The following is a 22,151-nucleotide window of genomic DNA, read 5'->3' on the forward strand; positions in this document are numbered from 1 at the left end:
TCGGTTCCTCTTTGCAAGCCTGGCTCATGAGCTGTTTGGAAAAAAAAATTCATGTGAAAATTGTCACAAAATGGTCATCGCGCTGGTTTTGCCAATGGTCTGGGGTGCAGGAACATAGCGTCTCTCGCCAAAAGAGCCATCGGTGGCTCACGACTAGGCACCTTGGACACAAATCCAGAGCTCGCTCCAGGAAACAGGTGTCTGCACAAGCCCCTTTTCTGCCCCGAAAGATGAGCAGGGCCTGGCCGCGAGGCTGCGTGGGGACGGCGACCGGGTGCCCCAGCCCAGCCCGGTGTTAGGCGAAACAGGGAGATGCCTCCCCTGCGAGCCCCCAGGGAAAGCGCCCTGCACCCCAGCCCTGAGCGGGGCAGGCGTAAGGAAAATACGGAAAAAAGTTTAATTTGGATTTATTTATGCATAAAGGACATAACTCCACTTGGGGAGCAAGGTAAAAAAGCAAGACGGGCGCTTCAGACGGTTATCATCACTTCTGACTACAAACATGAAGAAAACGATGAAAACTGAACCAGATGCTAGATTTTGGTCAACAACAGCTGAGGCAAAAGCACAGAGCAGGATCTCGGTCATGCTCTAGGCCAGAGACGAGGCTGCCGCGCTTGGAAACAGCTTTGCCCTGTGTTGCAAATACGAGGGAAGAGGAAAAGGCAGTGCAAAAGAGACTTAATCCCATGATGGAAGTTGACTTACAACCAAAAAGGGAGTGCAGGATTAATTTCCTGCTTTGTAACAGAAGAGAAAAACAATGAACTAATGAGTGAGATCTGCTTTTAGAAATGCCAACTAAATCCCTTTTTATTGTGTCAGGCCGCACACCATCTTGACGGCACCAGGAACTAATCCAGGCCTATGGAAACCTGCAGAAAGCATCCAATAGATCCTAACGCAATAAAACACTGGTAATTGGCATTTCTTGGTATATGAAGAGTCTGACAGTGTTTAGGAGAGCAGGCACTGAGCCCTCCCTACCTCTTGTGGGAGACGGGAATTTAAGAAGAAAAAAAAAAACATCTGCATAAACCTCACGTGCAGTTTGCCGACGGTGCTGGACTGACAGCCACGGGGCAGCGAGCCCGGAGCAAAGCCTCTCCGTGAACCTCCTGGACAATACTGACACATCCTGGAGAGGCCATCGGTTGGGATCCTTGTTTCCCAGGCTGTGGTTGGGGTAACTCAGTACATCATGTTGTGCCTGAGCGTCACACGTACGGACGCGCAGGGCATGTCTGTGGACTACGTTTCCCAGTTAACTCAAGCTTAATTAGGAAAGATAAGAGCCATATGGTAATTCGGAGTACAGGCAAAACAAGGTCTGTTTGTTTGGATCTGGTACAGTCAAATATTTTCCTAGAGCATTAATTTTTAATTCTTACATCAGTCCCACGTAAGCAAACATAAATAGGATTTTATACTTTACATAATCCATCCAGCTTGTATTTGTTGTTACGTATACCGAATAATCGCTGTCTGCTGTTACATACAGAAAGTCTAACAATAAATATGAGGACACAAACTTACAAGTTAAATGAGATACAGTTAAGTAGTTGATTAAAAAGGACGCCATAATCTAAGGTTACAAAAAGTAAGTATTGCTTTTCTAATGTGCTTTTCTTTTTTGTTTTGTTCACTCACCTGCCAAACCTATGCTGGGAGGGGTGCGGAGCAGAGCTCAGACTTAACTTCAGGACTGACTGTTCATAAAAGGCAATCCAGTAATCTGACACTCCGAAACAGTATTTGAGTCATTTATGGCACTATGCATAGATTAAGGCTATATAAGCGGGCTTAAAGCAGCAAAGTATACATTAGGGATGTATGCAAATAACCGACAAAGTTCGCCCCCCCCCCGTGAGCCTAGACTCGGCGATAGCGGCCGCAGTCACTGCCGTTTCACCTGGGAGCGCGGCTGTCGGAGGAATGAGCTTTTTGTCACCCATTCCCTCCGCTGGCGAGTCCTTCCTTCCGGTTCCTTCATTCGGGGGCGGCCTGGCTCTGCTCCGCGTGGGCTCGCAGGAGCGCGGCGATTTCCACATGGGCCGATCGCTGCGCCAGCGCCAGCGCCGAGTTACCGTCCTGCCGGGAGGGAGAAGAAAAGGAATTTACGGTGCAAATCTTCAGCTTTCACATCTTGCATTTTTGGACAGCTCAGACTTAATTAACCTGCAGTCTCAGCGGCTGCACCGTTTCACTAAAGGGAACTGACCCAACGTTTCATCACATCAAAATGCTGTTGCAGAAAATAGGAGAAAAGGGCATTAGAAATCCAGGATTTCCTTCCTTTTTGGCGGCTCTGTGGAACAGCATCAGCTGCAAGGTGATCGCGGAGGGGGCGCAAACATGACCAAACGTTTGCAAGGCAGCAGGCCCCCTCCGCGGCCGGGGTTGCCGGAGGGAGCCGAGGGTGCTGGGGCCCCGTTCCCGCATCCCCTGCGGGTCGCACCAGCCTCCCCTGGCAGCCGCCGCTCCCGGCTCCTCCGCTGGCCGCGTGAGTCACTTTGGGCTTCCTAGTCCATTTTTTTATGAATTCCCCATGGATCGCAATGACAGAGGGCCGGTTCCCCCGGTCACAGACAACTATTTATGTTATAAAACCCCTTTAATACACCCAGCCCTGCGGCAAACTGCTGCGATTTCTCAGCCACACTAAGGGAGGCTGTTTTAGCATTTCACGGTTGTCGTTAAGAAGAAAATTTCTAACTCCAGCATGCAGCTAGCCGTGGTCGCTGTGTGCCCATTTATTCAGATAAAAAATACTTCCCTCCCTGGAGTCAGCCTCCAGCATGCTTTAAAATGAGCAACTGGTCTGTAAATCTTCCAGCAGGATTTCAGGGCTTAACCGGACCTGCGCAAAATACAGCTGGGGAGCGTCTCGCCCCCGTCCTGGTGCCATCGGCAATGGCTCTTTCCTGTTAAGCAATGCGGGATGAAGATAAATTGCAGTTTAGCTGGGATACAGCTGCATAAATATAAATGCAACCACGTGGTCTGTTGCCATTAGCTTGCATGGGAGGAATACGTAGATCGGCCCCCTTGTACCATTCCCGGTCCAGCCGATAAATCCATGGCCCCTGCTTTCCCGCTAGCGAAGTGTCACTTTTCAGTAATGTGTTATTAACTGAATCCTGAAGGTCCTGGGCTTGTTAGGAGCGAAGCTAGCGCTCGCCTGCCTGTGCTTCAGCCCAGGCGAAGCAGCACGCCTTTATCCCCGTGAGGACAATTTGCTCGCTAATATTAATTGTATTAACCAACGGGAAGATGCTGGTATCCGTTTGCACTCTTCTCAGCCCGTAAACAGCCAGGGAACTGAATTATCGCCCCAGGTTGTTGCCTGCCCTAAGCAAACGCTTTTCTTCCAGGCTGCAGTGGCCGTCACCTTACATCACCGTCCCAGCGCGCGGCCCGACGGACAGGCGGCAGGGAGCAGTCCCTCTCCAGGAATTAGCTGTGAGTTATGGTTTCATCCAGGAATTAGCTGTTAGTTATACTTTTCTGCAGGAATTAGCTGTTAGTTAGTTATGTATTCACCCACCGGAACCTCCAAACCACACTCCCATAAATAACACTGCAATTTCTATGGCAGCCCTTCCACGACTGAAATGGGATTTTGGACGGAGGGAGCCAGACGCCGGCCAAAGCCCCCAGCCGTGCTCTGCCCTCCCTCTTCGGAGGAGGACAGCACACGGCCACGTTGGAGACGTGTCCCCAAACTCATCACCGCTGCGCAGAGCCCCTCCAGCCTTGCCCTCGCTGCGGCCAAGCTGAGAATATCATTCTTCTCCGGAGCAAATTGCACCCAAATATTGCTATTATGTTTTGAAATTTCCTGGAAAAAATAAACATCTGTTGAATCAATTTTTTTAATCTTTTCTTTTGTTTTCTCTTTGCTGGAAGAGTTGCCAGACAGGTTTACTACTTGACTTGCCCGTGTCTCGCTTGTCCATTAAGATCAGCTCTTTTCTGCATAGTACTTTTTTTGGCTTGTACATTGTACTCTGAATAATCACAGATATCGATATGACAATAAATAATATGATTTTTGTTCTGTTTGTACAGCTCAGCGCGCAGCACACAGGGAAACTGTGAGGTGCATCATTATTATTATCAACTCCTGCTTGGTAGTTTCCGTTGGCTTTCTTTGTAGCAACGTTTAGAAATAGGGCTACATGGAAGCATGCGTCTCTGGTAGTTGCGACGGTTCATTTATGGGGAGATAATGTAGCTGCTTAGTCTGTTTTGGTCATTAAGATGAAATAGGATTTAACCGCCATATGGAAGAGCTTCCCCAACACTCTTGTTTGCATTAGAGTTTAAGCAGATGAGGTGCAGAGAAACATTTTTCTTTTCCCCTCTCTGAGTTATCTCAGGCTAGGAGCAGTCTGGGTCTCAACTACCAGATGTCAAGGGCAGGGTGAGTTACGTTTTTTCTTTCGTGGGCGGGTTTCAGTTCTGAAGGGCGGGAATTAATTGCTTCTAATTTCTTGGAGCTGAAGCACTGTTGATTGCAGATGTCCAGGATTTCTTGTTTTTCTTCAAGGTTTATACAAATTTGCTTCCATTCCCTCTTCACATCTGCTCTTTGTCACTGCAGTAGTGGACTATCATCTGCGATGATGTTTTCAAGTTAATTGGGGTTGTTCTTGCCCTGCGGGTCTGCGCTTACAAAGGGCGCATTGGTGGCCTCTCGCACATCCTGGCGTTTGCTCCGGTGTGGTCTTTTCTCCGCCAAAAGCAATATGGGTGAGTCTCAACCCTTACAAAACAGGAAACATCCCGAGCAATGCAGGTCATGCCTGCAAGCCAGGTGGTATTTGAAGGGCCCGAGACCCAGGCTGGCGCTCTTTTCTCGCAGGTGCTCTTGCATCAGCTAAATGATGCTGCTGTGATTTACCCATAGTCTCTGTTTAGTCCCAGCTGGTTCCCCTTACCTTATCCGTCCGGGCGACATCGCAGCCGGGCTGGGCCAGGAGGAGCCTCACGATGTCGGCGTTGCCTTGCTGGCAGGCCACCATCAGCGCCGTGGTCCCCTGCTCGTCCGGCAGGTTGACGTCGGCCCGGCAGGACAGCAAGGCTTTCACCATGTCCTCCCGGTCGTGGCTGATGCCGAGCATCAGGGCCGTCTGGCCGCCCTGGAAACGGCACGGTGACACACTGAGCAGGACTTACCCACCGGAGAGATCCCGCTGGTTTATGGGAATAAACGCTTTCCCGCGGCGTGGCCAGACCGCCTGCTGTCCAGCTGCTCCAACACACAGCAGGTCCCCCTAACTCCTGCTAGGTGGGACTTTAATTTAGGCTTATAATTACCTTTATAGCCATTCAAAAATGCCTTTTACACTGGAAGAGCTACATAAACATACCGTCATCTTTAAGACTCACGTGTGGGAAGCTATGATTAAATGACAGTGCACCATCAAATCTGACACTGTGGGGCACCAGGGCTATGCAGTCCCGAGAGTTCGCCCCAAACAGCTCCTCTCAGCAATATTTTCACCTTGCTTTTGTTTGTTTATCCTATTTCACTCTTGCTTCCCTTCTGAGAGAGCTGTTAGGTGTCAAAAAAGCTGTGAGCTCCTCAGTGGCTGCCTCCGTTCCCGCGAGTGCTGGGCTCATCCCACAGCAATCCCGGGAAAGCAGCAGCAAGTGCGGCCCCGCACGCTGGGCTGCTCCGTGTCCCACAGGGCTTTAATTAGCAGCCGAGAGATGGTGTCTCGCCCGCCAGGACTGAGAAGCTGCCCTGCCATGGCCGGGGAAGTCTGGAGGGTTTATTTAATCACAGCAGACTGTGCAATTTAGCTGAATGTGCCTTTATAACTTTTGGGAAACCAGTGACTCCAACACAGGAGGTACCACTGAGTCTCGGTTTCAGGCTGTACGTTCAGTACAAGAAGTAACTCGAATTATATCCCCCCTAGAGATCTCTATGGGGGCATGATTATAAGGGAAATTATTCCCAGTATGCTCAGCCGCAGTTTGAATTAACAGTCATACAACACAGTACCCACAGCTGCTTATGAGCCAAGCTTGTCTATCCGCTCGGATTTCATTAAATCCTCTCAAATGTGTCCCAAAGTTGTCTTGTTGGGGCAAACCTTCGAGCTGTCATTCCAGCTGTGCTGGCTGCGGGAATAGCAGGAGTTTGCCCATTGGGATCGCAAATAGGAAAAGGCTGGACTACGCTGCCGTACCTGGCTCGCTCGTACGTTCACGTTTCCTGCCTTCAGCAGCTTCGTCACCACCTCCATGTCCTCGCGGGTCTCGGCGGAGGCCAGCGGCGTGATCATCACGGCGGTGTACCCGGCCTTGTTGGGGCGGTCCACGTCGCACACCCCTGCGGAAGAGAGACATCCCCCCTCACGTGCAGATGTACGGAGAAAAGCAGGATGTATCCCGCGGCAAACTCTCCATGACCTGATCCAATGCAGCACCGCAGGCATTTTTCAGGTCAAGGAATAAGGCACCGGGAGTTTCCCCAGCTACACAGGGCTGAGCCTTATCATCAGCGTTAAATGTCTGTTCATTAAGGATCTAGCCAGCGTAGCATTAAAGGCCCTTGTGTGCTATACATTGCTACCTCTAATTATAATTGTTGAGGTCAACTTAGCAATTAACTTTGATGACCGCAACCAAATTTTATCCTGGATTTAAAAAAAAAAAAAAAAAAGGTAATTTATGTCTTGGGCGTGTGGCCAGTTGTGGAACTGTGTGCTATTTACTTTAACTCCTGAAGTGGGGGAGCAGCAGCAAAATGAATGTCACCTCATGGGTGGGGTAAATCTGATTTTGCTAGAGTGCTCTCATAACTCGGTTTCAGTAATATCAGCTCTGAAGAGCTCCAGAGCCATTTGGGGGGTTCTGTTCCTCTTGGTTGGCCCATAATTGGGGAATTTGCTACCTAAGACACTATAACTTACATCATTGCTACTGACTGATAGCATCCCAACAAGAAGCAATAAAGTTGCTTATTGGATACCTTTCTATGCTGAACTTGTTGGGGAAAAAAAAAATCCCACCTTGTTTTATAAACTAGGACAAATCCCCAAAGGGGCCTGGGTTTTAGCATATTTAATTTCCAGGAAAGGCCTGTTTTTTTGCGGTAGGGCTGTCAAATATACCCACAGTTAATCATTTAAGACAGCAATAAATTTCACGGTAAAATGCTTTACAGTTTTTGCTCTAAAGGTTCTCTCTCATACTGCTCTGAAGTGCTCTATTTTTTTTCAACCGAAGAGCTTATTTTCAATTATAAGCATCATATTGGCAAATTCTCTTAAGAAATACATTGCTTCCAGTGTTTCAGAGTGAGCTTTTATGTTCTGGGCACCGCAGATTAGAAATGAACTGTGTCTAATCTAAGAACATGCAATTTTAGTGTTGCCCTTTGAACTTTGTTGCTTCGGGCATTTAGCGAAAGAAAAGAACAAACTTCTCCCAACGTCCCGAGGCTGTTTGGAAGCCTGTGACAACAATTGGTTTATAGATGTGTATGATAATATGCCATTTTCCTAACATTTAACAGATTGTCTCGCCAACGAAAAAAGGCCAAAGTGCCTTTATTCCTTCTGAAAGCACTTGCATTTTTCTCCCCCCCCCCGACAGAATCTCTGCTGAAAGCGTCATTCTTTACAAAAGGAGCTAAAAGTTCACTCGGTTAAAATGCGTTTTTTCTGCAAGGCTCCCACGACAGCCCGCCTGCGCCCAGCGGCGAGACCCCGGGCGGCCGTCCCTACCTGTGTCTAGCAGCAGCTTCGCGACGGGGAAGTTGGAGTGGGAGACGCTGTAGTGGAGCGCGGTGTTCCCGTTCCCGTCGGCCAGGTTCACGACCGCCTCCAGGAGCTGCGGATGGGCCGTCCCGAAGGCTTCGAGATAGGCTGCGACGGCCTCAGGGCTGGAGGATTTCCGGCTCGACACGCGGAACCACTCCTCGGAGACAGCGGCTGGGACGCAGCCCTGCAAACGCCACCGTCACCCCGTTACGGCTGGGAATGAGCCCCACCGGAGGCAGGGCTGGCATCTCATTTCCCATATAACATCCCAGCTCTGCGGCTGGGCAATGCAGCCGTGCCTCTCGTGGCAATGCTTCTCCTGGCCGTGACGCTCAGGTGGGACACCAACGCCAGCTGGGCACCTGTGTGGGACGTCTCATGCTGGACCCTCTCCCTGCTTGCCCTCCCCTACTGCAGCATTTTAGGGAGGTAGTTCTAACCTTTCTCCTAAATTAATTCTCCAGCCTCCTGTCTCCTCCCGTCCATATGGAAAAAACAAGGACGTTTTCACCTACAATCTGCTCTACCAGGTCAAACCTAGAGGAATCTGCTGTGACTCGTCCTGCAGGGACGACAGATCCTGGACACCTGCCCAGGTCTCTGCCCTGTGCCGCTTCGTCCTATGCCCTGGCATCCCCCCAGCATTTAGCACGTGGGATGGGTTTTGTGATTATTCTTATAACTGAAGAGAGAAAGGAATTTCCTGTGGGAATTTGGATAAGTGAGCAGAGAAAGCTCCCCTCCCCCTTTTTTTCCCCCAACTCAGAGGTCACCTTGACCCTTTCTCCCTGCAAAGCTGTCCCTGGCATGGTAGGATACGCTCTGCAGTGCATGGCTAGGATAGTCTTACTGATTAAACGTAACAGAAACTGGGAACCGCGTCTGAAATTTGATTGAAATATATCCATACCAGATGCTCGTCGCTTGGGGTCCTTGTTTCTGAGAGGTGTTTGCTGAGTAGTTGGCAGTCGGTAAGGAAATCTTCAGAGGTTTTGCATCTAAAGAGAAAATATTTTGGTAAATCCATCATAAAACTGAACCAATATGTAGCACTGGAACGGGAAAGATAATGTACAGTATAAATGTTTACATCAGAATAATTTAAACACTTATTTAAATGCTTAACTTTATGCACACAAGTTGTTCCCTTGACTGGAATCAGATTTTAGGTACAAAGTTTAAGCACTTCTGTAAGTGTTTGTAAGTAAGTCCAGAATCTCAGATCTGTAAGATCAACTTTAGCTTTTACCAGAATCCTTAAAATTAAAAACAAAACAAAACAAACAATTCATTCCTGAATCTGCAAAGAAAATTCCTTAGAAACTTTACTTTGGGTGTGGTGGTGGTGGGTGGAAATGAGCTAATTCACCCCTAATATGACTCATTTTGCCTTTTCCATAATCAAGTATAGGGCCTGAATCACTCCCCATTATATTCTCTGGTAACTTGAAAAACATTTAGCTCTTCAAAGCCTTCTCCCATGTGTACAGAGGTCCACGTTTCTCCTTTCTCTCCAAAAATGACTAATTTTGCTGACAATAGGATGTCAAGTTCTTTCACTGAAGCTTCGAACCCAAATTACTGCTAGCTGATACTCATTGCTGAACATTGCTAATACAGACCATTGCTGCGGTTTGGGGATTACCTGTCAGTCCCGTGCTGCGTGCTGGCTGTCACTGTTGCCGCTGGCTCCTGCAGCCCATCGTCCTCGCATCCCTCCTGCGGGGAGGGCCCCAAGGCAGCGGGATCGCTCTCGCTCGCAGCTTTTGGCTGTCTGTGCTCTGAACCGTCCGATTTTCTCTCCGTCTCACTGTCCGAATCCCCTTCCAGTGGGCTGTCTTCACAGCTTGTGTCTTCACTTGAGGTCGTTTCATAACTAATTGAGGACACCAAATGTTATTCACTCCTCCTTCCCCATCCGCAACCACAGGGCCTGAGCCAAGGCTCATTGAAGACACCCATTGACTCCAATGGGCCTTGGATGAAGCCCAGAGTGATACTCATATTAAAAAGTTAGAGCTACATCCAAACTTTGGGTTAGTTTTAGTCTTTTTTTTTTTTTTTTTTTTTTTTTTTGCTTCTTAAGCCAGTAGGAGCGTGAGAGAAGCAGTTAAGATTAGGAGCAGGCAACGTTACTTCAGGGGCTACTCGGTTCGTTTGCACTGACGTCCACAGAGGGGGAAGCAGTGGGTGAGCCTCGGGCAGGTGCTGCGTGCGGTCCCAGGCGGAGCTGGTGGCATGCCGCAGCCGGAGCAGCAGCAAGACATACGGCTCCCTTGGGGCAACGTGGGACACGCCGTACAGTTGCAACCTGGAAGACCTCTGGGCAAACCGTGCTTGCAGTTCCCATGCAGATCTGAGCCCACCATTCAAGTAGCCCTGCTTTAGAGACCTCTCTTTTGGTTATCTAAAAGCATTAGTAACAATAATATCTTGCATGAGACAGAACCTTTAATTCTCAGGGATCCCCAAACTAATCAAGATTTCTCAACTTACTACAAGTTGTATCAGCTTCAGTGACTGTTAGTAGAAGAAACTCTACTCAACAAAAGTGAGTAAAACCTGATATATTGAACAGCAGTAATCACAGAGCTGGGAAGTGGGGGAAGAAGTACGGGAGCAGAAACCAGCCTTCAAACTTGCACACATAATTGTGTGCACAACGAAGGGGAGGTGAAATGCCTCCTGCCCTTTTCAGTGCCAACACACGTATTCCTCGCTAGAAGATGCCCTATTGCCACCGTTAGAGATGCATCTACAGCACATGTTGCCATGCCTAGTTAGCTGAGACCACCACGACAGCACAGAGGGGCAGGTGAGCCACCCCGCGTCTGGACCTGTGCTATCGTTCCCCACACTAGCTAGCAGCAAGGGAAGAGAAAAGCCAGAGAATTAGATACCTGAATACACAGGAGATTGGGTGTCAGAGCAGAAACTAAAACATGGGTCTCACCCCAAGGTAATTCCTCATCTACTGAATTCATCTTTTCTCAGTCCCTGAACCATCCACTCCTTCACCTGCTCACTTAGTTTTGCATCAAACTGCCCACTTTCCAGTGGGTGCTGATTAGTACATTTGTTGGCTGTCCCTGCAGCGTGCAGGTGGGCAGACTGACTCTGCCTGTGTTCGCGTGGAGGCAGGGCAGCAGCAGCTTGTGGAGGTTTGCACCATGCCCGCCCAGGCCATGCAGACCTCATCCAAAACCCATCACAGTTCATGGGAATCCTCCCACTGACTCGCCTGGGTTTTGGATGAAGCCCCAAAAGATTGGTGCGCGGAGAACGTCAGTCTCCAGGGATGTCCCTTGCTTCTCTAAAAACACTGATGTCCCGGTCTTTTCTACAGGGTTACTTACAGGTTCAGTACTGGATTAAAGAAGGGAGAAAAGAGGCTCCATTTCAAATGCCCTTTTAATCAAGAGATTTGGAGGGGAAGAAAAGAAAAAAGAATGACTTCTTCAGCAGTACAGATGACATTACATGTTAGAAAGGCAGTTTGATCTTCTTAACTGATGCTTACCCACCATTTACCCCAACAAACTGAAGATTCTTTTTGGTCCCATTGCCTCCTGCATGGAAACCATAACCTTTCTTTTTCATGATAGATTTAAGACTTGTGGTTGGAGAGATTTCTAGCAAAATACAAAATAATAGATTAAATAAGCAGATGTGACATAATTATCAATGATTATTCTCAACCTGTAGTAACAAATTACAAATCATAACAGTAAGCATGTTACTTGATCTTATAAGGTTCCTTTTATATTCTGCAGAACTACCAATGCATCTGGACACAGCTGAACCTGCCTTGCCGCCTTTAAAATAAGGACCTCAAACATCATCAAGTGTCCGGGAATATAAGGCAAGTGGCTGGCAATTATATGCAGGTTCTGTGAACATCAATTTACTCTTGTAATGTTTTCTGAGGACTCTCTTGTATTTTCAGTACTGATGCTATGGACATTTCTGCCCAGTGCCTCTCCTATAATACTATAAGGATGACTCACTCCTTTAGAGTTTGAATGATCTTTTCAAGTATTGCTTCTAATTAACAGTCGCATATCTATTTGCAAGGCCTCTCTGACAGTGAATAAGGAACCTTATCTTTTGGATTCTGACAAGCTAAAATTATTCTAGATTAACTATGTTGTGCCTTGGGACAGGTCTTTTCACAGCCTCGCTGCTCAGTTAGGTTGAATTGTTTTAGTTCTGCTGAACTTCATGCTGATTTACACCAGAGGAGCAGCAGATTCCTGCATTCTTGCAAACTGGGACATCCAATCCAATTAAGGAAAACAGCCAGCAGGGTTATTCAAGGTAATAGCCACAGGTTTCAAGTGGTTTTGGAAGTTGACCCTGCGTGTAACTGAGACACAGCTTTAACAGATCTTACATGTATTGTTCATATTTCGTTTTTAAGATTTCATGGCTTGTGACATGCTGAGATTTGTTTTTCCTCAAACATACATTTTTAGGAGGAGCTATTTCTGATTTCACTGACACTAGATATACCGCCGAGTTCCACTGCATTACACCTGCTCTACACTTGATTAAATGAGATTTGGCCCAGACATGTTGAAACCTATGCCAATATTATTTACCCAACTGTTGATACTGTGTGTTCGAATTCTCCTTATCTGCTGGCCCTTGTGTAGAGTAGGCAGATAACAATGAGTTTAAGGAATTAACTAATTGGTTCTGAATGGAGCTAAGCTTCGAGGCAGGCTGTTTAATAGCACTTGCTAACTCCGGATAGCCGTGCTCCAAACACATCCACTGCTCTTGCAAGAGCTCCTGGATTTTTTTAACGTATTGGCCAATGGGGTCTACAGCAGAAAAATCTTCTTGGTTAGGGTGACCCTCCTCTTCCATCACATCTTGCTTTATATCCTCGCCACAGACTGGCTTGCTTTCACCTGTGTTTGACTCAAATTTTGTTCCTTGGTAGCTTTCTGCAGTCATTGCATGAGCAGCAAGACTCTGGGTATCAGAGTTATTTCTTTTATTTTGATTGTCATCACTGAGATGTTCATCAATCTTCAGCTCAGTGAGGCATGGTGCATGAAGGGCAGGCTCAATATCTGCTTCAGTCTCTGCGTGTTTGGCAAAATGTTCAGGTCCTTCTCCACTGACACCAGCGTGAACGTCTGCCAGTCCCTGATCTCTCCGGGCCAACTTACTGCTTAACTCCTTAGCCTGCGAGTTCATATTGTCTGCTCTGTGAACACCGCAGCCTATGGATTGTGTAGAGATTTGGATATTTACATTGATGCCTTTGTCGTGGCCTTTCTTGGACCTGTTTGTCTGCATGAGTTCAGTGTTCACCGCAGCGTCATAGTATTGCAAAGCGCCACCGCCCTGCTTGGCCAGCGGCCTGGTTTCTCTGGTATTTTCCCAGCACAGTTTCTCTTCCAGCTGAGCTTTGGAGCTTGCTAGTAACTTAATACTTTTCTCCTTTTCCTTGATCTCATTATCTTGCTGCTTCAGCACTACCCTGATCTGTTCAAGTTCTTCTTTTTTGCTGCTTAGCTGCTCCTCCAGAATAGCAATCTGCCGTTTCAGTGCTGCGATCCTGCTGGCCTCAACTGTATCACAAAGCAAAGGCTGAGGGCTCCAATTCTCCTTGTTCTCTCCAGCCCAGATACTTCTGTCTTCAGCTTTCCTCAGTGCATCTGGCATGATTTCACTTATGCTTAATTCCCTTTTCTCATGGTTCTTGTTTTCATCAGCAAGCTGGAGGGCACTGGTTGAGGCGGATCCATCCTTGGCTAATTCAGACCAGCTGTGTGCTCCTGATGCACCACATTCCTCTCCCCGGCTCTCCACAACCACCTGCAGCTGCTGCGCTGCGGGGTGCTGGCTTTGCCATGGAGATGGCATCTTCGAGAGGTCTCCTGGCTGGCGCTCTAGCACAGCAGCGACTTTAACCTGCTGCCGCCCAGGCTGCTCGCTCTTCTGCGCCGCTGCTTGTTGCTCCAATTGCGTCTCTTGGGGGGGATTTGATGTGAAGCTGTCAGAGAGGGGTGAAAGCGGTGCCTCCTTTGCAGGGCTAAAGGGACTTTCTGAGCAGCCTTTGTCATCAGAGGGCTGAGAAGGTGCCAAGAGCGGAGAAGGCACCTGACTCTCCTCCTCCGCGCTTTGGCCGGGCGGGAGTGTGGCTGGCATGCTGGAGGCCCGGAGCAGCTGGGGCCTCCCCCGATTGCTGGCCTGCTCCTCTTCCGGCTGCACAAGCTCGGCTTGCCTCATTGTCTCGCCTAAAAGGGCTTTTCTTCGGTAACTTGGCTCTTCTGGAGCAGCTGCAGATGGAGGCAGCTCACTGGGTACCAGGGGACGGGGAGTTTCTTCTGCCCCTAACGATGCCTTCCGTTGTGCAAATGAGTAGGTTGCGGTCCAGCTTTTGCTGGGAGCGGAGGCGTACGCACGGGAACCGCTCTCTGGCAGGCTGAAATTTCGGGGCAGTGTGCTGAATTTTGGCTGCTTGGCTTTCCGGTGGATGTGAACCCTTCTGATGGTGTTTCCTTTCTCAATGTCATCCACGTATTTCAGAAAGTCCAGGTCTAAGTGAAAGCCATAGGGTGTTTCAACGGAGTAGGGCAGGCTTCGGGGCTGGTCTTTGTCCCCATTGGATTTAGGTGGCTGGTCATTTGCTGAAATAAATGCAGGAAAAAAATGATTGAATTTTAAATAGTTGGTAGATTAAAAACAAAGAAAAAAAACAAATATACGTTTAGAGCAGAGGGAGAAATGCAGTTGCTATTTCTTTCACCCCAGTTTCAAACCTGGCCCATTCATCTTCTATACATTAGTCCCCCCCATGCTGAAAGGCTGGGAGTCATCCCAGGCAAAAACCGGCAGGATGCCGTGTGACACCTCTGCACAGTCAGCTTGCGCCAGCAAGGGAAGGGTTTGCACTTTGTCCTCACAGATGCTGATGAGGAATCTGTTTGGAGGTGCAGCAACGGAGCAACATGTTGCAAATGCATGGTCCTGTTTTCTGGAGGTGAATCAGGTAACTGTTGCACAGAAGAAGCCAAAAATTCACTGGAATCATGGCTCTAATTGACAGTTATGCAAACAGCAGGTTTTGCAGGCAGAGCTACGTGTTTGTCTAAGTATAAAAAGCTGCCCAATGAATAATAAATCCAGCTTAAAAACAGAAGGTGGAAACTATCTGTGACAATTAAATATTTCAAGGTTTTTTTTGTTTAACTTCTCAGCAACTTTAAGTAGCGCAATGCAAGTCATGCAGGGAAATGCTTGCATCGTTTCATCAGCAAATACTGGCTTACAAGTTATTCCCTGAAAATAATGAATACAGAGAAGGACACAGCTAACCAGCACTGCTTTATGTATTCATATCTGTGCAAAACACGTGCTTCCTAAGGTTACTGGATACACTTCACAGAGCATGTCTTCTAATTGAGGCAAATGCAGCACCATCAAATGCGTTAACTGCAAAACAGTCAATTTGTCCACTCATCTGCATGCAACGAAAAGGCACAGCCTCAGCAGTGCAGCTTCGTGCCGCATACGAGCAGCTCTCGTAAAGGCGGCTGCTGACACCAGATACATCAGCAGCCCCTCGTCGTTCGTAGCAGCCATCAGTGTAGTACAGTCACACCGACCTCTGTTTTGCACCTATCTGCGTGGTCGCTCCTTCCCCGTTATAAGCAGGGACCAGCAAGTACTGCAAGGGATCTGAGGGTTATAAAAGCAAAGGATCTGAGGGGGATCAAAAGCAGGGATCTCTGGTTATAAAGTATTGCCTCCAGGGGTTTAAACTTCTGCACCTGTCATGCAACAGCGCCGTGTCCCCAAGCAGAAGCAAACCTGGTCACCCTGAAACCCAGCCTGTAAAATTCCCAGGCCCCTAATTTCAGTCTCCAGTGTCTAAACAGTTAACCCCCAAATCCAAATCCAGGGAATAAAAACAGCAGCCTGTTTGTTGTTCGTCTTTTTCTTTCTTTATGTGACGAGTCCCTGAAGTGAAAGTGATTTTGACTGCTCCGCACCTTTGAGGAAACAAGCCATGATCTATAAATAAGGGGAGGAGTAGCCCAGCCAAGATAAAACACGTTTCATCGCTGTTTCCTTTGTCTCCATCTTTGTGCAGCAGCTGTGCAGGGACTGGGAGAATTTGGCACCAGTTTAAGTCCCTTTCATCACAAAAGCACTACTGAAATGTAGCTGCCTTTCTGAGGGGAAGTAGCATGTGAAAATCAGAGCGACGATAAAGGGGGAATGCAGCGCAGAGTAATATGGCACGAAAGCAAAGCCCCACAGTTCGGAGAAGGATCTACAAAGAACAGAGGATGGAAGGGCAAATACGTGTTGAACTATAAGAGCTGTGACCATGCTTTCACCGTGGTTTACAACAGCTGCATAATATATGAAAGCTGCATTTTTCATCTCTTGGCCCTCGTGTGTCTCTATAGAACACAGGTTATTTACAGTATTTTGGGTAAGGAAATTACTTCAGGGTTTGGGTTTTTTTTCAAGAAACAAACAAGCAAGCAAGCATCCAGTAACCTCCATACCATCTGTCTTCTCCATGATGTGGTCTAATCAGGCTGTCAGTTAAACATCCTCCGACAGGCTAGGACAGATGAGTCAGTTCACCTTTTAAAAAAGCAAATAAACATTTTTTTAGATGAAAAAGCTCAATCATTCCAACTTTATCTGTCCTTAAGGCCTTACACCACTTCACAGGATACTGCTTTTTAGTTCAAGTATTCTGAAGCCTGACCATGTCTGGTGAGCACTTTTAAGCATGCTTAAATCAATAGTTCCTTTTCTAGTGGTAACAACTCCTGCTTCATAGATGCATCCAGTGTGGTTCTTCCTTACAAAACACCCCTTGCACTACAAAACTACTACGTACTACGCTACAGCTGAACGCAAAAGGGAGAAAGGAGAATTTCTGTTAGGTTTGCAATAGATGGCATAAGAACACTTCATTGATTACTACACGCTGGGTATCGCCTGCAACTTGCATCCTGCTTAATATGTCATCTCCTGGTGAAAACCGCAAGGGATATAAACTGTGCACAGAAGTGACTGCATAAATGCATAACAACGAAAGATTCAGCATCCATACTGAATCGTGTTCAAATGAAAGCCATGATTTCAGAGCATGTCCATATTGTTACAATGAGCCTTCACCAAACAAACACTAAAGCCCACTAAAACATACTGCTTCTGTGAAAGCTTTTCCTATTGGAAAGATCTGCAGATGGAGACCTACCACAGCCTATTTCACGAACTTTATATCCAGCCTGGTCTGTATTGCCCTCCATCTCTCTTTCCCATCATGTGGACATGGTAAGAACCTCCTGGACTGCAAGAGCACAGAGTTTAAGGCTGGGAACAAGCAAGAAAGATCCTGTGTGAAGCCTTCTTCCTCCATGCCTGCTAGAAAGATGCCAGAAGGAGGCAGGCTAGGGGTAAGGAGGCCAAGACAAGTAGATATCACTCTAGGAGGTTTCCTAACTTGCATGAGGACAACATTGATGCTCAGAGTGAGAAAGTCTGTCTTTAGTTTTGTTTCTGGTCTGGGAAAAAGCAGGGGTTTCTTGGAGGGTAGGTTAGTTGTTTAGGGTTTTCGTTCAAGTATCTAATTTGGTTCCTGGCCAGAGGGCCAAAGATGGTCCCACAGCAGGTTGGAAATCCACCGCCACTTCTCCAAGTGGGCTGTAGTGGGTCCCAATCTACATCAGATTTGCAGGGGAAGGATGAGGCAGCTTGAAGAGACAGCTCCTAGCCAGCAGGGAACGCAGCAGCGACCCTTTCTTTCAGAATCTAGTTCACATTCATCTCTTTGATCAAAACGTCAGAGTCTGAATTCATTTTCTGTTGTTAGTATTTTGCCTAAATAAGGACTTGAGCATTTCACTGTGCTTTCACAGCTCCCTATGAACGGGTTCCAGCCAACTTCCACTCTTCACTTTGCCTGTTACGGCACTTATCTAGCACTAGCCATCTCTTCAATCTTTCTTTTTTCTTTTCTGCAGTGTCCCCCAGCAGAACAGTCTCTCTAGAGTGCTGGCCCATTTACAGTCTCAAGAAAAGCTCTGTCTAGTCTGTCCTCTCTATTCTGCATCTCCTAAATTCCCCTTTTCTTATGTAATTATTTTTGCATCTTGTAACTCAACTTTCTTCTTGTGGAAATGGCAAGATAACTAGAAATATAGTACAGACAACTAGAGTATATACAGAGTACAGAGCTGCTGCTGCTCTTCTCTTTTAGAAGCACTGAAATGAAGTGTTTTAATTGCATCAAAGGCCGACTGAGAAAATGAAGTCAAATCCTGCTGCATTATTATCTTAGCACAGATATACTGAAAGATCAAAATCCTTCAAAAAAAAACCCAAACAGTTGCAGTTTTGTCATTAAGGTAAATCTGTATATAGCCATCATGGCATGTTTGGAGGGTCCCTAATCAAAGGAGAGTATCAACACTTAAACATGGTTCCATGGTAGGTACCTTGCTGATGCTCGTGCAGCCAGACAGAAAGACTGACACCTGCCCAATGAGTAATTTGCTTATCCACTGTATTAATGCCACAGAATCAGCTCACAAAAGCATGTTTCTGAACCATTTCAACCAACAGATTCTTGATGTGTTCCCAAATTAACTGCACTTCTTCTATAAAAGGCAATTTCTTCTGTCTCTTTCTGCCAATAAATAGCGTATGCCAAAATGAACACTAACCTCTTTTGCTCAAATGTTTTTTTTAATTTTCTGATTACAGTCAATTATGGAGCAATTATGAATCCCAGCTACAGTATGACCAGTTACATTTCACTCTTCTACGTCATTTATTAAAAAAAAAAAAGCCAGTCAATAGGATGCTTTTTAATATCTAGATAATTATATCTAATTGGTTCATTTATGAGTTGGCTCAGTCCCAACTCTGCAGTCCAAATTGATACTATTACTTTTCTCTTTTGACCAATCTCTTTCAGAATCACCTCGTAAAAGGATGCTGAATGTACCCTACCAGCTTGTTGATGTTCCCGCGTTCCCTCTGGTGCTGTTTAGACACCGCTCTGATGGCTCGGAGCCAAAACCACAGGTCCTTGTCCCCCAACTGGTGCTCTCCAATGACTGTCCATAATACAAACGAGAGCGAAATGAAGGCATCCATCCGAATAAACGTCCTGGAAACCCAGCTGCCTCCTGCAGCCATCTCAGTGCAACAGAAGTGAAGAGGGGTTTAATTTCTATTAAGGAAGGAACTACGCCTCGAGAAGAAGGATAATCTTCCACCCAAGAGCCCATTCAGGCTGCGGGTGAAAATCCTCCCCTGTGTGGTGCAAACCTTTCAGGCAGTCTGAGAAGAAAAGGGTGCCCCTTGCTGGGGACAGGGATGGGTCCCAGCTATGAAATTAGGGCACTCTGGCCCCAATTTGGTGGCTTTGTCCAGGCCGTATCCTGCTCCTACAGGTACCGTGGTTAGATGTCCCAGCTTACATCCTCCTCACTCCATTGGCTTCAAGCGTGCAAGTCCTCAGAGGTGCTTCTGCAGCATGAGGGGATGGGCAGTCTCCAAGCCCAGTGGCCTCTTCCCTGCCAAAACAAGCCTGGAAGTGCCTCCATCAACCTCTAGCCCCTGCGAGCCCTGTCGATGGTGACCACAAGGGACAACAGGGTTTTGCCTTCTGCAGCGGGGCTGCAGGGGCTGAAGCCACCTACCTCCAACCATCCCATGAAAACGTCTGAAGTTGCCCTGGTCTGGCCCTCGCGCCCTGGGACACGGTGCCCAACCTGGCTTCCCGAGAGCCCTGTCCCGGCCTCTGCGATGGCGGAGCACTAACACCAGCCCGAAATGCGCCCTTCTGCCTAAAACGGGGCCCGACTTCGGGACTACGTCTGCTGCGACCCATCCTGGTCACCCTTTTCACGCACGGGCAGGGACCCATTGCTGTATCCCCCTATTATTTAGAGAAATCGTACAGACATACGATGGCATTCAGCAGTTCTGTAAACTCGTCTCCTCTTTCTCCTTTAGTAAATACTGAGCCGCGCTGTCATAACGGTCCCAGAATATATGCCGAGAGGAAGGATGTTATGCACGCCCTTGTTCCGCTGACCCTGGCTCAAGTTTTTATGTTGGTAGACTTTCCCTCCATTGCATAACACTGAAAAACACTGTTTTAAGCCCCAGGCAGACATCTCCACATACACAGCACCTTTGATTTTTAGTTTCACTACACACAATGGCTGTGGGGAGGATTAATCGGTGCTTTATGTTACATTACTTTCCACAAGGCAAGCATAAATATATAGAGAAATGCAAATCAAGAAGCCACATATTTGAGAAGGCAATAGTACAGACCGGAGTCATTCCGTCCCCTTGGGCAACCCATTTGCAGTGACAATGTACCGTCTTTTTAAATAGCCATGTCTCAAAGACTATTTCTTTACGGTCCCATTTAACCCTTCCTTTACTCTCTATCACTTGCCATGATATTATAAGCATCTACCCGCCCCCCCCCCATGCACCCAAGTCAGCAGAAATGAAAGCAGCATTATACCCCAGAAGATTTAGAGAACAAATTAACTGAAGCGCAAAGACAGATATACGCATGAAAGTCATTGTCTGAGAGGATTCTGCTAGTAACGCTAAATTAGAAACATTTAACCCCATGCCTATAAATAAGAAGATAATTCATCCCTGCTGACTGGCTAGCACGTTAACCCACTCTCATTAGCTCTAACACAACACTTTTTTTAGCTGTGGCTGTCATTTTCTCCTGCACTGCAGCAGCTCGATTTAGCACTTCATTATGAAAGGAAAACTATCATTAGAAAAGCATGTTATCATGTTACCTTCTCGTTCTCCCAGCTACAAAAACATCGGCGAGCAGAAGAGCTTTCCTCCCTCGGAGGTATCTTTCCCGGTGCTGAGAGCCAATAGTTAAGTGGTCAGAGCAACAAACGTGCGTTTTCCAGTTGTTAAAAAGTTGGTCAGCTGATCAGTGACCTTGCTTGAAAAGCAAAAACAAGTTTGAAACAAGAAGAACAAAAGATGGATTAATTTCCTGATGAACCAGCACATAAATCTCCTATGACCTTTTTGAAGACGGTTAAAACCTGCTCTGTAAAATTAATTACTTTTTATAGGAAGCATATTTATTCTTTTCATAAAACACCGAATGCTAAATCCTGCTTGGGCTATCACTGGACTGTCTTTCTTATCAGGAACGATTATTTAAAAGATGGTCAATTATTAACAATACATTTCTTATTATACCTGACGTTGCAGACCTTTCCCCTGAGCTGCAGTTGCTCGCATGCTGCATCGTAGCTGGGCTGAATATATTACTGAGTCTCTTTAGCGCTTCTCTCTCGAAAATAAAAGCAGCTGCCACAATTAAAAGGCAGCATCTTTACTAGAAGAGGCAGAATGTCTCAGCGTTAATAATTAATTAATTCTGTTTAAACCCCATTCTGGCAGGCTACAGGGGTGGCAAAGGAGCATCGCAGCATCGCCCTGCGCCGGGGAGCAAACCAAAGGAGCAGAAGGGAGGGTGGCATGAAGGCAAAAATCAAACGCTTCAGCATTTTGCGCTGGGTTTTTGGGCGCAGAACGCAGGGACTCGGGAGCTCCCGAAGGAGCACGCGGCGATTTCCCGCCGGCGAGCTGGCGCGCGTCGTGGGACGGCGCGGGGGAACGGGGCAGAGCTCGCGTCCCGCAGGCCTGCGGCGGGTGGCCCAAGCTCACAGCCGAACAACAAATCTCAGCCTCCCCACTACAGTTTCAAAAACTTCTGGCTTTCAAGAATTTCAAAGGCGGTACAGAGCGAGGGACACCGTGGTATTACTGTATCAGCCGCCCCAGGGAGCACGGCAAGAAAAGTTTAGTTCAAAAAGCCACAGTTTGGCTTCTGCTTCGCCGTGCCCCCAGGCCCGAGCCCGGCCGCATCACCCGCACCTAAACCCAAAACACCCCGTGCCGAGGGATGGACGCTGGCCCGGCTCAGCCCCGCGGGAGCTGGAGCCGGAGCAGCTGCCGGCGCCGCTGCCGGCCCCACGCCCGTCCCCACTGCTTAACAAGCAGCGCAAACCAAATGCTCACAACGTTAGCAGGGAAAAAAACACGGTTATTTGACCTTACTTTTGGTCTGCAAAACGGCGCCGCTTGCATTCTTTTAGGCTCAGTCTACTCAAAATGTAATTTTAGAAGACGCAGTTTCAAGAAAAACAGACAAGTTTTGCCCTTGCAGGAAGTAAAATAGCCTGGAATTGCAGAGAAACCGAAACGGTACGCTCTGATTTGTTAGCACTCCCCAAGTCAGGGATGTGTTAACTTTTCACGTAACTAATGAAAAATAAACCGCCCATTTCAGAAGCCTCTTTAAATTCC

The 22,151-nt window shown here is 47.4% G+C and overlaps 1 protein-coding gene across 1 annotated transcript; it reads right to left on the bottom strand.

Moving 5' to 3' along the window:
- Positions 1-391: 391 nt before the first annotated feature.
- Positions 392-20,797, bottom strand: KANK4 (KN motif and ankyrin repeat domains 4). The gene is made up of 10 exons (XM_067301339.1): positions 20,615-20,797; positions 16,319-16,400; positions 12,383-14,428; positions 11,302-11,413; positions 9,427-9,657; positions 8,692-8,779; positions 7,746-7,965; positions 6,204-6,346; positions 4,944-5,144; positions 392-2,091 (listed from the first exon to the last, which is right to left on the bottom strand). The coding sequence occupies exons 2-10, from the start codon at positions 16,332-16,334 to the stop codon at positions 1,990-1,992; spliced, it is 3,159 nt and encodes a 1,052-aa protein (XP_067157440.1). The 5' UTR covers positions 16,335-16,400; positions 20,615-20,797; the 3' UTR covers positions 392-1,989.
- Between the last annotated feature and the right edge of the window lie 1,354 nt (positions 20,798-22,151).

Source organism: Apteryx mantelli, chromosome 8, assembly GCF_036417845.1.
Source record: "Apteryx mantelli isolate bAptMan1 chromosome 8, bAptMan1.hap1, whole genome shotgun sequence".
Classification (NCBI taxonomy): domain Eukaryota; kingdom Metazoa; phylum Chordata; class Aves; order Apterygiformes; family Apterygidae; genus Apteryx; species Apteryx mantelli.

Coding starts and splice junctions, on each gene's coding strand:
- KANK4 (XM_067301339.1), bottom strand. Junction 11,414..12,382: donor CACACAGTATCAACAGTTGG/GTAAATAATATT, acceptor GTATTTTGCTAG/AAATCTCTCCAACCACAAGT. Junction 2,092..4,943: donor ATGTCGCCCGGACGGATAAG/GTAAGGGGAACC, acceptor CCCTCCCGGCAG/GACGGTAACTCGGCGCTGGC.